At 34.7% G+C, this 15,281-nt stretch overlaps 1 protein-coding gene and 1 non-coding gene across 2 annotated transcripts; one reads left to right on the forward strand and one right to left on the reverse strand.

Annotated features, from left to right (window-relative positions):
- The first annotated feature begins 9,606 nt into the window (after nt 1–9,606).
- TRNAD-GUC lies at nt 9,607–9,680 on the forward strand. Its single transcript has one exon. It is a non-coding gene; the product is annotated as a tRNA-Asp (tRNA).
- Nucleotides 9,681–10,509: 829 nt separating this feature from the next.
- Nucleotides 10,510–12,644, reverse strand: LOC109189627 (probably inactive leucine-rich repeat receptor-like protein kinase At5g48380). The gene is made up of 2 exons (XM_019340241.1): nt 11,737–12,644; nt 10,510–11,480 (listed from the first exon to the last, which is right to left on the reverse strand). Exons 1-2 carry the CDS (start codon nt 12,559–12,561, stop codon nt 10,581–10,583), a joined length of 1,725 nt encoding a protein of 574 aa, XP_019195786.1. The 5' UTR covers nt 12,562–12,644; the 3' UTR covers nt 10,510–10,580.
- Nucleotides 12,645–15,281: the final 2,637 nt, after the last annotated feature.

Consider the following 15,281-nt stretch of genomic DNA (forward strand, 5'->3'; position numbering starts at 1 on the left):
TGTGGGATCCACTTCCGATTTGGGTCGGGTCAAGGTGGATTCGGGTTCTTCGTAGTGAGACGAAGAATTTGATATAATGTACGCTCAAAATGGGTAATAGGTGAATGAGAAATTGATTCTCAAAGTGAACCTATTTTGAGAGAAGTCAAAATCTTAAGATAGTTGCTAATTAAATTAGTAATTATTGTGATTTGTTGTACCCGAAATGTACAAGGAATAAGCTTAATATGATTTAGCTTTGGAATTGGGACGAAAGTTATGCAATGACTTTTGCATGGACGAAAGTTGCATGAAAATGTAATTTAGCAATGATAGCATTGAAAGGTTTAAAATAAATCTTTTAATGCATGGACGAAAGTTGCTACATATAATTAAGCATTGAAAGTGTAATTAGTGAATTGAATATGAGCTATCCTTTCGTGCTCCTTTTGAGCTCCTTTCGTGTGAGCTACTTTCGTGCTGAGCACGAGTCAATGTTATATGCATTGATTCGTGCTGCACCGTTTCGGTGCTTGCGGACCACTCGGGTGTGGTTTTCGGTCCCAATTCGTTAACCTTTCGGGTTTGTACGGACTACTCGGTCACTCAGATATTTGAAACGGGACGTTATGGTCGGTACGAATTAATCGGATATTAAGTTCGTGACCGTTGATATTATTTCGATAATAAGTACGACCGTTTCAAACGTTATAATTCAATTTTTAAATTGAATTTATGTTGGTTAATGTGTCATAATAATGCTATTAAGTACCAACATCCTATATAAGAGTGTAGTGGGAGTAGAGGCTTTTCACATGCATAGTGAGAGACAACTAGTGAGGGAAGAACACGAGAGTACACAACACACAAAGATAAGCACTTTTTCTTCTCAAAAATTCTGCTCCTACTCCATTCTTGAAGCTGTGTTTTGCCCGTGCTCTTGTTCGCCGGGTTCGTTCGTTTGGGTGCTCAAACGTCGAACCGTTGTACGTTTTATCCTGGGAAACCTAGGCCACAACGCTCCTAGCACTTTTGGGAGGTGGCAAATAAGGTTTTAAGGAAAGACAGTTACTTTGCCTAACTCGTACATTTCTTTCTTTCTTCTTCTTTCTTGTTTTGGATTATGCTCTAAGCAAAAATCCGTTCTTTCTTGTTGTTTTGGAATTATAATCTAAGGATTATATTTTCTTTTTGGTTGATATATATTGGTATATCTTTTTCATAGATATACATGTATATATATAACCGTTGGGTCCGTTTTATATATATTTGTGTGTATATATATATTTCGGATATATATCCAATAATATTTTATATATATTTCGTGTGTATATATATATACATAAATATTATTTTACGGATATTAAATCGATTGTGGTTCATTATCACCAACAATCTTAAAACCTTATTTATTTTGATAATGAACAAATCGTTGGATTCCAAGAGTATTGGATCCGTGAATGCTGCAGGAGGTGCACATTCAAATGGTCGGAAAGGCAACGATGTTGCACATTCCGTGATGCCGGTTGACGGCAGCAATGTTGGAAATGTTGTTTCCATGGGAGTTGCAAAAACACACGATGGTGCTCCGGAGAACTTTGGTTCACGATCCGGTAGACCTGTGGCAAAAGGCACACAATTGGTACCTATTGTGTTGCCTAGTGGATCGGCTAAAAGCCATGAAGGATCCTATGATGGTGTAATGACTACATGGTCTGAGGACTATGGTAGTGTTACAAATGACTTCAACCGTAATCGAAGGAAACTCAAGCGAAAGCTTAGATTTCAAGAAAATTACGAAAAGAAGGAGAAATGCCACTACGAAGCGAACCGTCATCCTAGTGAAAAGGTTGAGGACAACTTCGCTATGTTCAAAACATGTGGATGGTTGGACGAGTGAGGTCACAACCATAGGTACCCCCGATGTGCGCTATGGACCACCCTTCGTGGAGTGGACGGTTGAGAATGGAACAAGGCACACGGGTTCGAAGGACTACTACATAGGAATAATAGAAATTGGTTTCCAATGTAATTTTCCTATTTATTTATTAATTAAATAAATATTGTAGTATCCTTGGAATATTTTTATTTGAAAAAAAAAAATATAATTGTTCCATTGAGTTGAATCTTGGTACATACGAATTATTAACTAGAATAATGTCAAATGTATGAAATGATTCAATATGGGTGCGTAGTGCATCACGGGGCATTATGTGAAAAATGCTAAAATGGCTTACCGGCCAAAATGAAATGTAACAAGCGTGTTACATGTTGAAATCCTGTAACGAACTTCGGTTCAGGTTCATTTAGAACGATACGGATTTCAAGGATCAATTTGTCAAAAATTGGGACAACTATATAATCGTGAGCGTCACAGCTCAAGTGTTGAATATTTTATATAATATTCTAAGAACGATTATATGAGTTTGGTTCAACTAGTTTTGGAAATTTGGATGATTTGGTTTTGCTAATTGTGTTATAATTAACTTGATCAAAAATTCCAAGTTATACTAGTATATTTAAATTTGAGACAAATTGTGTTTTAGTGAATAGTGCTTTTGTGGCACTAATGGAAAGTGCAATTTAATTTGGCACTTTGAAGTGCAAATTAAACCACTATAAGAGTACTATTAAGCACTAGGTAGAGTGCCTAATTAGGTACTTTCGGCCACTTGGTGGCTGCACCTTTAGGTGTTGAAAACTTAAGCATTTGGTGCTTTAGTAATAGCAATAAAGGTGCTAGATTACGATTGGTCTTATTGCTAATCTACTTAGCTTAAACCTTTCGTATGTGGCTAATTAAATTTAGCGGTGTAAAAGTGCTATGTGATTAGCACGAAAGGAGGTTTGGTTAATTATGTGATTAACTAATGATCCTTGTGCTAAGTAGCACTGTAATTATAAATTAAGCAACCGAATGTTGCTGCAAGTTTATAATTTAAAGCAACAGAGATTGCGTTGGAATCGGTGTGTTAGTTTGGTAGCAATGATTCGTGCTTTGTGTAGCATGTCTCGTGCTTCACTACTAAGCACCGTTTCGGGTTTGTGGCCTTTCGGTCAAAAACTGAATGGATTCGTAAGTGCTGATCTGTTCGCACCTACGAGATGTGCTAACGTGTAGCACATGTCTATTCTTTATAAGAATAAAAGGATAACCAAATTAATTGTGGATTAATGCGGTTATGAACGATCGATGTGGTGAACGTGAAACACCTATTGGTGATTTCGGCGCAAGCATTGGTATTGTACTCGAGAGTACGGTACAGTATTCACCTCAATCGAACGTTGTTGCCGAACATGAATATCAAGACGTTGATAAGTTCGGGTCTACCTCAAAGTATGTGAGGTGAGACAATACTTTGGACCAGTAAGTACCTTTTAAATAAGGTTACCCGCATGAAATTCTTACGAATTGTGGGTACGTAGGAAATTTTCCTACTAATGCCTGAAATGTGGGGGTGTCTTGCCAAAGGCGTTTTGGTTCTTAGTACACGAGTCCTATAGTGTGGATGTACGTAAGAACACAATAAATTGAATCAAGAAATTCATCATTCTTTGGAAAATGTATTTTTGTGAAGGTTCAATAAAGGACCTAGCACGTTGAAAGGAACTTTCGGCGTAGCTATGGTTGAAGGGTATGAAAGAGAACCCGAGCTCAACGCTAGACGTAGCAAGAGAGCTAGGATTGAAAAATCCTTTGGTCCAGATTTTCTGACGTACATGCTAGAATGTGACGCGCATATTCTAACTTGTTCACTAGAAAATAAATCGGATTTTCTGACAAGGTTGTTAGAAAACAAGCCTCGAACGTATGTAGAAGTTGTGACTTCTACTGATGGACTAACCCGAGAGAGGCTACCGAGAGTGAAGTAGATTCTATCTTAAGGAATCACACTTGGAACTGGTTGTTCTTCCTCCGGGTTGTAAAACCTCGGGATCCTAAGTGGATCACTAGTCGGAAGATAAAACCGGTTGGTTATATCGAAGTAAAATGGCCGAGCTTGTAATGTTTAAATTACATGCAACGCGAGTGCCACAGTTACTTCAATATATATTCTCTTGTGATGAGAATGAAATCCATTAGGATGATACTTCCCAAGAGCTGTTTAGCGAGACTTGGAAGTTCATCGAAATAGATGTATCGCTTTCTTAATAGACATGGAACAACCCGAGGGTTTTGTGGTTCCGCGCTATGGAAAGAAAGTGTGTAATTGGTGAGATCATTGTATTGTTCGAAACAATTGCCTTAGTGTTTGGCATGTGAGGTTTTGATCATGCAATGATGACCAACGAATTTAGTATAAATAAAGTGACTAAATGTCTACGTAATGCGTACGATAGACGAGGTAATCACTGATTATTTATACACGATAAACTCAACGTGGGTAGTAACGATCACAGGATCAATTCTACCTTAAACATGTTAAATTCAAATTTGACATGAATGCATGGGATTGACAGATTTAATCTTCGAGGTTAAAATCGTGTGAAGGCTGTATGGTCTCGTGGTAGGTCAATCTCATTGAGTTGATTGAATCCTTGTAAAGGGATGATAATCAAGTGGCTTGAACACCGTTAGATACTAACGTACAACTAGCTAATAATCACAGAGATTGTACTTCTCGTGGAAAGTACATTCAGATTATTGGTAGTTTAATTGTATCTAATGGGTTTTACTAGGCCGGATATTGCCTTTGTGGTTAACGAACTCGGTAGACATACGAGTAACCCTAGTGTTACGCACTAGAAGGCAATAGTGGAAGTTATGAGATACTTATGTACGCTTGTGACTTTGGACTGCACAACGTGGGATATCTAGCCGTACTTGGAAAGTATAGCACGGATATCAAAGGACACTAAGTCCATTAAAGGCTACGTCTTTACGTAGGCCAGTGCAGTCGGTTGGATGGAAATTCTCGAAATGATTTGTGATAGCTAAGATCCGACGGGATCTAAGCTGAGAGCCTTACACTCGTGTCGCGAACGAGTAGGCCGAATGGCTATGCCATTTTTTCGGGAATGTTCCTAGTGGTAAACTCGTACCTCCAATTTGTGTGCATTGCGATAGTCAAGCCAAAATTGGTTAAGTACAGAGTTAGATGTCGAATGGTAAGTCTAGACTTATAAGTCGTAGACATAATACCATTAAACAATTTCTCACAACGGGGTTATCTCGATTGACTACGTGATGTCAAAAGATAACGTAGCGGCCGCTAACTCGCTAACCCGAGGGTAAGCAAATAGTTGTGGAGAAGTTGGAACGAGGAATTGGTCTAAAGCCTTTGGACTAAAAGTTCTATAGTGGATACCCAACCTAGCTAGTACCTAGGTTCAATGGGACAACTAAATTATGGAACGGAGCGTGTCACTGTGGGGGTCTCAGACTCCCTACCACTCCTCGTTAGAAACAGTGACTCCCGCGCAAGGTTAGCATGTTGATGCTTTAATGATTCGAATGTCGGTTGACATGTGTGAGTATGTGGGATACTCGGAAAAGAATCACCTATGTGAGAGAGAAGTGAGGGTCGCTTCAAAGGAGAATTGATGGGCACAATTCTTCACAAACTCTTGCAGAACCAGGACGGTGACCCACGACCAAAATGGGCACACTCATGAGAACAGAGCATGGTTGGGAGGTTCCTGTGTGAGATATGTCATCGTCTACACAAACGGCAGTCGGTTCAAAGACATCGCGTTCTACCGTACAGCCAGTAGAGTAAACATGTCTTCACAAGGGAAGGTTCAAAGGGTATAGTGATCCCTACCTATCCTATGCAGGGATCAACCGTTAAACACAGTTGTTTCCGATTTCAAAATACCCCGAAAATCAATTTTTCATTCATGTGGGGGATTGTTGGAAAAATAGCATTAAAATGATATTTTGAGTGATTATTTTGTGGTACAAATATATGTGGGATCCACTTCCGATTTGGGTCGGGTCAAGGTGGATTCGGGTTCTTCGTAGTGAGACGAAGAATTTGATATAATGTACGCTCAAAATGGGTAATAGGTGAATGAGAAATTGATTCTCAAAGTGAACCTATTTTGAGAGAAGTCAAAATCTTAAGATAGTTGCTAATTAAATTAGTAATTATTGTGATTTGTTGTACCCGAAATGTACAAGGAATAAGCTTAATATGATTTAGCTTTGGAATTGGGACGAAAGTTATGCAATGACTTTTGCATGGACGAAAGTTGCATGAAAATGTAATTTAGCAATGATAGCATTGAAAGGTTTAAAATAAATCTTTTAATGCATGGACGAAAGTTGCTACATATAATTAAGCATTGAAAGTGTAATTAGTGAATTGAATATGAGCTATCCTTTCGTGCTCCTTTTGAGCTCCTTTCGTGTGAGCTACTTTCGTGCTGAGCACGAGTCAATGCTATATGCATTGATTCGTGCTGCACCGTTTCGGTGCTTGCGGACCACTCGGGTGTGGTTTTCGGTCCCAATTCGTTAACCTTTCGGGTTTGTACGGACTACTCGGTCACTCAGATATTTGAAACGGGACGTTATGGTCGGTACGAATTAATCGGATATTAAGTTCGTGACCGTTGATATTATTTCGATAATAAGTACGACCGTTTCAAACGTTATAATTCAATTTTTAAATTGAATTTATGTTGGTTAATGTGTCATAATAATGCTATTAAGTACCAACATCCTATATAAGAGTGTAGTGGGAGTAGAGGCTTTTCACATGCATAGTGAGAGACAACTAGTGAGGGAAGAACACGAGAGTACACAACACACAAAGATAAGTACTTTTTCTTCTCAAAAATTCTGCTCCTACTCCATTCTTGAAGCTGTGTTTTGCACATGCTCTTGTTCGCCGGGTTCGTTCGTTTGGGTGCTCAAACGTCGAACCGTTGTACGTTTTATCCTGGGAAACCTAGGCCACAACGCTCCTAGCACTTTTGGGAGGTGGCAAATAAGGTTTTAAGGAAAGACAGGCACTTTGCCTAACTCGTACATTTCTTTCTTTCTTCTTCTTTCTTGTTTTGGATTATGCTCTAAGCAAAAATCCGTTCTTTCTTGTTGTTTTGAAATTATAATCTAAGGATTATATTTTCTTTTTGGTTGATATATATTGGTATATCTTTTTCATAGATATACATGTATATATATAACCGTTGGGTCCGTTTTATATATATTTGTGTGTATATATATATTTCGGATATATATCCAATAATATTTTATATATATTTCGTGTGTATATATATGTATATATATATATATATATATATATATATATATATATATATATATATATATAAATATTATTTTACGGATATTAAATCGATTGTGGTTCATTATCACCAACAATATATATATATATATATACACACACACACACACACACAATTATTTTTAAAAAATTAATATAACTAAGATTTTAATATTTAATTTTAATATTGGGCATATATTTTTTGCACATCGCGCATATATAAAATACTAGTGTGTATATATATATATATATATATATATATATATATATATATATATATATATAATTGTATAATTCATATTAATATTATTGAGGTAAGAATTATAAAAATGATAATTTACTAAATATAACTATGGTAACGTTTTAATTAAAACCTAAATGAATTCAAACTTACCATTGAAGGATGTAAGAAAAAATATTGTGTATGCATGTACATGGTAATAATAATGTGGAAAGATAACAGAAGTTATAACGGCAGGGATATTTTTGTCCAAAAAATTATGTAGTACAACTTTTATAGCATAAGGTACAAAAAAAATTAACGGAAAACATGGACATAAACCAGGGGTATAACCTGAATTGAAGCTTATTATGTTTTTAGATATTACGAATATAAACATTAAAAGAATAAAAATCAAAATATATAAGTATTTATATGAATATTATGAAACATATACTAAAATTTGACGATGAAAATTTTACTTTGTTCATGTATTTAGGGAGATCTAGAGAAAGTTAGGGATACAAAATTCATAGAAAAAAAATAAAAATCAATATAAACAAGCAATAATGAAGTAAAAGTAATATTATTTCTAATTTTTAGAGGAAGATTGTAAAGTTTAGGAGAGAGAAAAATTGGTAGAGGTTAGGTATGATGAAAATATAGGATAATGAAGAAAAAATAATTTTATTAAATTTATATAGGTTTATAAAGTTTAAATAGGGAGAAAAAATAGAGTTTAAATAGAGAGAGAAAATATTCAAAGTTGTTAGAAAGAAAATTTTAAAATCTTGGGGTTGGTGGTTGGATTTCAACTATTTATATTTGAGAAGGAAAAGTCTACAAAAGTCCTAAAATTACAAATTCTACAAAAGTTCATTACTTTTTGAATACCACATGACTTTTAAAGACTCTTTAAAAGTCTTAATCGAATACCACACGACTTTTAAAGACTCTTTAAAAATCTTGATTGAATACCGCTTGACTTTTAAAAACTCTCTAAAAGTTTGAATTGAATACCTCCAAACTTTTAAAGTTCATAAAAGTCTTTAAAATTCTATGAAAGTCATGGTTGAATACACCCCTATTAGCTTCTCACTCTTTCTAGAACAAGATATGACTTCCAATTGAATTTTAATTTATATGATTTTACGATCAATGTCTCAAATCACCTAAGTTACACAAAGGAATCAAATAAGCACATACTTAGCTTCAAATTAACATAAATTAAATCATATGAGTTTGATGTCAAAATATGTATGTTAAAATTGTAAAAATTAATACATACTCATCAATGTCCATACCCTATTTGTACAAAATGCTACAAGACTTAACGTTAACACTTGATTTATCAAGGCAATGCAAATACACGGTTAGAAAACGTGTGATAGAATGAAACTTTTTATAAAAGATACAACAGAGTCTAGGAATTGAAAGCCTATCTTTTTCTTTCATTTATGTCACCATTCTTTCTTAGCAACATCCTTGGAGACTATCTGCAAGTCAAGCACAACAAAGAAATTACCACGGAAGTATATATCACCGGCCTTGACCAACTTACTTAGAATAGTTATGCTGTGCATCTGTATGCACCATGCATGGTGCATACGGATGCAAAAACGACGTCGTTTTATTAAACACGCGCGTCTCTCCTTTAAAAAAAAATCCAGGTTCGATTCCTAACAACAACATTATGTTGTTCATTCATTATGAAAGTTTAGTTCATAGATTATGGAATTATAGTTCATTGATTCTGGAATTGTAGTTCATCGATTCTGAAATTTTAGTTCATAGATTTTGGAATTTTAGTTCATTCATTCTGAAATTTTTAGTTCATAGATTAGATTATGGAATTATAGTTCATCGATTATGGAATTATAGTTCATCGATTCTGAAATTTTAGTTCATATGTTGTTGCTGGGAATCGAACCTGATTTTTTTTTTAAGGGGAGACGCGCGTTTTATTAAAACGACGTCGTTTTTGCATCCGTATACACATCATAATTGCCACTTATTTATGGTTTGTTTGGTTCATGGATTTACACACTCGTTCAAATCCAGCTCGGCCCAATAATTCGCCAATCCACCATAAGATGATAGAACCCATTGTCCTTCAGAAAGACCTGATACGTAGATAAAAAGAATCAAGATTTCTGCTAGATCCCTTATTTCCCTGGGATTGTAGTTCAATTGGTCAGAGCACCGCCCTGTCAAGGCGGAAGCTGCAGGTTCGATTCCTGTCAGTCCCGAAGAGGAATCAAAATCAAAATCATACTTATTGTTTGGTTGGTAACTTTTTAAAACACAAGTATGCCATTTGATTATCCCTTTAATTAAAAACTACATTCCCTAATTAAAAAGGGGTATCATTCCATCCTATATTAGTAATATGATTTTAAAGTTATTTTTAAGTTTGGATTAGTGTTTTGATTTTTTGTTCATATTGATATTTTTATGTTATTATATCATGATCAATTGCCCGTTGTTTTTTTTTTTTTTTTTTGTATTTTTAAAACTTTTATTTTCATTATAGAGTCATACATAATCAAACATCAATATTGGTAACCATTCCAATTCCACCCTACTACCAAACATGCAAAATACTTTCACCAAAGTTCATTACCATTACAAAGTATTTGATTCTCATGTACGAACAAAAGACACCCTTAATTTGTACTCTAAACACCCCAGGACATTGGTTTAGTAGATAAATAAAAAAAAAAAAAAACCATCATATAAAATGTACTTGTTTTAAATTGACTTGTTTATTAAAGTGTAGTGCAGTTTGGTGCGAGTCTCGAGTTAAATTAGCTAGATTTACTTCCGGCGAAGTCAGGAATCCCGGGTTATATAAAAGAAAACAATTATAGCCAAGCACAACAAACAAAAGAAACTATATTTATTATTAGAAAATGTTTGATTCACTATTAATAATTTTTTACAACTAGAACTTTAGAACCCTGTACATTTGAAAGGAAAGAATGAGGGAAAGACCTCCATTTCATATGATGAATAAAGCGTCCCTAGCAAGTAAATGGGCAGCTCTATTCGCAGACTGTTTAGCAAATACAAAGCTAACATATATACCACCTATAATATAATCTCATTAAAAAAAAAAAAAAATTATGTAACTCAATTGTAACACAATCTTAAGTGCAATAATCCATTGAAATTGCAGAAGCATTATTGTCAGTCACCCATGGCTGTGAAATGGATGAGAGTGATTTATAGACTTGAAGCATTGTTGGCCTTTGATTAGGCATGAACTTCACACAATTCTTGGCTATTTCAAGAAATTGTGAGATGGTATCATCAAATCCTGTGTGTGTGATCACTTGATCTATCTGGAGTGGATTAGTTGTGTAGCTACCAAAAATGATATCTGTAGAGCAGCTCAATTCATAGGCTTCCTTTCTGGTAATGAGCTCAAGAAGCACAATTCCAAAGCAGTAAACATCTTTGGTGAAAAAGCTGAAATTGTCTCCATATTCAACAGGATGATTCCGTGTAGAAGCGGTGTTGTTGGGATTCGTGATTGTTGCTTCCCAGAATTTCGATATTCTTGGCTCGAAATTATGATCCAACAATATGCATTTTGAGGAGAGGCCATTATGCACCACATTTAAGCCACAAGTGTAATGAAGCCAGGAGAGGACCTTAGCTACCCCAACTGCAATCTTCATCCTCAGAGGCCATTCCAAGGCTTTTGCCCTGTCTTGTGTAGAGTGTAGCCACTCATGCAGGCTGCCATTGGGCATGTACTTGTAAACCAGAAGTTTGGCTTTCCCTAGGGAGCAAAAGCCTATAAGGGGCACCAGATTTTGATGGCGTAGTCTGCCCAAAGTCATGATCTCTGAGGCGAACTCGTCGTCCAAATTCTCTGTCTCGTGGAGCCTTTTGATGGCAAGAAGCCAGCCGTTTGGAGGGGTTGCCTTGTACACTTTCCCTAGACTTCCACACCCAACCACATTGTCCTGGCTAAAATTGGATGTTGCATTTGCCATTTCCATAAAACTCATTCTGCTCACAAACTTCTCCAGCTTCAGAATCTGCTTAATTGATGATAAATTACTGTATGTAAAATGGGGTTTCTTAATTAATTACACAATTTTATATGCATATGCAAAAACCAATATTATTGTTGGCCAGGGCCGATAAGGGCCAAATCCAGCACCACCAGGTGGTTAAGGAATTATTGAGTCAAAACCTGAAGGCTAAGGTTAAGTCCAGTGCCCTGCCTGTCTTTTGAAAATGTGGTCATGCTGGTATACAGAAATAAATTAAAGTTACGCAACAAATTCTTACCATGTCGTCTTGGTTCCCAATATCCTTTTGCTCAGGACATATTATATTTTTCCTTCCTATAGCTGCTGGTGCATAGGGAAATCCAAAGTGGCGAATAAATAAAGTGAGCAACACAAAGATGGCCCAACCTGTGACAAACCCAGTGAGGAACAAATGATCTTTCATGGCATGTACTGGGCAATCCGGCAATGGAGCTCCGCAAAGTCCTTCATTATTTGCAAAATTTCGTGCCGGAATGGAATGGTTTCCAAAATGTGGGACTGCTCCTATCAATCTGTTGTTGGCAACACTGAAAACCTTAATGCGTGTCAACAAACCAAATTGAGGTGGAATTTGGCCTGTCAGCTTATTGTTGTCTAACTTCACCACATTTAAGTAGGTGCAGTTTGCCAAATCATCAGGAATCTCACCCGAGAACTGGTTTGAAGATAGATCGAGTTTCGTAAGATAGCTGATGTTGTTTGATATATTGGAAGGTATTGTTCCGTTTAGGTTGTTTCTTGAAAGATCCAACTGCACTAAGCTGGAACATTTATAAATGCCTAGAGGGAACTGACCTCCAAGCTCCATGTTAGAGAGTCGGATATTTACCACTTTATTCTCATCTGGATGCCAGCAATCAACTCCCTTGAACTTGCAGATAAATCCTTCAGTCTTGCTGCTAAAGTTCCAGCTATGAAGGTAACCCAGAGGATCTTCCAACGACTCTTTAACCGATTTCAAGCAATCAATGTCACTCTGCAACGCATGGATTCCACAGCAACACTGATAAAGAAGAAGAAGAAGAAGAATAAGACATTTGACACCACAGGGATAGGGATACATTATTATTATTGTTACTAAATAATTTGAAGCTAATAAGGTTGATCATAAAATATGCGGAGTATTTAATGTTAGCGTGACCCAAACTGAGCTTCAAGTCAAGTACTAGTATTTTGCCACCATTCTTTCTTAGCAACATCCTTGGAGACTATCTGCAAGTCAAGCACAACAAAGAAATTACCACGGAAGTATATATCACCGGCCTTGACCAACTTACTTAGAATAGTTATGCTGTGCATCTGTATGCACCATGCATGGTGCATACGGATGCAAAAACGACGTCGTTTTATTAAACACGCGCGTCTCTCCTTTAAAAAAAAAACCAGGTTCGATTCCTAACAACAACATTATGTTGTTCATTCATTATGAAAGTTTAGTTCATAGATTATCGTCTTTAAGAAAAATATTGTCCACCTGATTATAGAAAATTACTAGTATTTTGCCTGAAATTTGTTTGGGTTTTTTAATAATTATTTATTTATTACATTATCCATTTTGTCCCGTTTTATAACTGATAGCTTTATTTAACATGATTTAAAATTTAAAATATAATAATAATAATTGATAAGGACATGGGACCCAGGGCCCATTTTATTGGATAAGTCTTGGCCTAATAGGGTGAAGAGGCATAGAGCAAAATAATATAAGATATACTACCATGGGATAAGAAGCTTCATTTATGCATGGTAGTACTGGAAGCAAAATAGTGAGAGGACATGTGTGAGTCCTTTTAACAATATATATATATATATATATATATATATATATATATATATATAGGGTGCCTATATAGAGTGTCTTCCCTCCCATTAAAAATCATTCATTAGTTCACCAAACCCCAGTAACATTGTTATTTTTATTTCATTATTTTAGTTATAGCTTATATTATTTATTTACTAGTATTCTTATGCGCGATGAGCAAAAATAGGTGCCTAATATTAATATTTTATACTAAAATTTTAAATTTATTTAGATTTTAAAAATTTAAATTATTGTAAATAATAATAATAATAATAATAATAATAATAATAATAATAATAATAATAATAATAATGTAAAACATTTCTATAAATTTAATATTTATATTTTAAAAAATAACTAACATATCACCATATATAATGTGTATTTATATTTTAAGAAATAACTAACATATAACCCCAATATATAATATGTATATTATTATTATTATTATTATTATTATTATTATTGTTGTTGTTGTTGTTGTTGTTGTTGTTGTTGTTGTTGTTGTTGTTGTTGTTGTTGTTGTTGAAAATAAGAAAATATATGGTGGATGCATGTGCAATTGTGCATGGTAGCAATAGTGGAAAAGATAACTTAATTATAACGGTAGAGGTATGTTTGTCTAAAATATTGTATAGTACAACATTTATAGCATAATGTATCATAAAACTTAACGAAAAAATCGGACATAAATGAAGGGTATAACATTCATCCACACTTATTATGTTTTTAGATTAAAACAATTAAAGAATGTCCTTTTCAAAAAAAAATTTAAAGAATGTAAGAAAATATATGGTGAATGCAAGCGCATGGTAACAACAATGGAAATAGATAACAGAAGTTATAACAGTAGGGGCATTATTGCCCAAAAAATTATATAGTACAACATTTATAGCTTAATGTATCAAAAAAGATAACAGAAAAAACGGACATAAATAAAGGGTACCAACCTTCATTCACACTTATTAGATTCTTAGATTAGATTATATGGATCGTTATCTATTCTTTTGAACCTAGCACCCCGTATAATGATAATATTATTTTTTTTACCTCCCATCCATTTTGTACCTCTATATCCAATTTATGGTGGATTCGATTCTAATATTGCGGGATAAGTAAGGCAGTATTGCAGGATAAGGATAACTTATTAAATTCTACACTTTGAACTAGTGGAGTGAAATTCAACATTTACATTATCATAATGCTCATACTTAAGTACTAACATATGAATGGTTACAAGATAACACTGAACACGTACATAAGACCAAAAGCAACAGTTTTCAAAAAAAAAAAAAAAAAAAAATACCAAAAGCAATATATTATTACACTAAGTTGAATGCTAAGATTTATAGCAATTTCTTTTGAAGTTGGGAGATGAATTCATCAATGTTTTTGTCAGTGGTACCTCCTTCATCAACTGCCTCCTTAGCCAATTATCTCCATTTTAAAGCATTGTTTTTAAATCCAAGTATTTTTGAGTGACAAGGGAAACCCGCAGGCCACAGCCACTACTTGAGGGTGTGCAATAGGAAATCCCGCCTTGTGACCCTAACCGGCAAAGGACCCAAAAGAGGTAACCAGCCTACATTACCCATAGCCCGCTTACCGACTCAAACCAAGAAAGTCAATAGGCCGTTCCCGCTAAGAGTTAATGAACTTGTAACCTTGTGGTCTTTTTACATTGAATAGAATGTGGTTGACCGTACAATCTCTTATTTAAAGGTTCAAATTTAATGTGACTAAATTATTTGGGGTTCTTGGCCACTTATTTGAAATAGTACACCTTCTGTTGTCCATTTCAATGGCAAAACTAACTTTTCTTTTCTTTTGTTTTGTTTTTTAATATTTTCTTATAATTTCACATTTTATGTTTAATAGAAATTTTAATATATTTCAAAATGTTTAAATCGTTTTTATTCATATTAAATTAAATAATACAAAAATTAAATTGTAAATAGTGTAATTTATAAACTCTCTCCCTA

This window comes from Ipomoea nil, unplaced genomic scaffold (assembly GCF_001879475.1).
Source record: "Ipomoea nil cultivar Tokyo-kokei standard unplaced genomic scaffold, Asagao_1.1 scaffold1562, whole genome shotgun sequence".
In the NCBI taxonomy this organism is placed as follows: Eukaryota; Viridiplantae; Streptophyta; class Magnoliopsida; order Solanales; family Convolvulaceae; genus Ipomoea; species Ipomoea nil.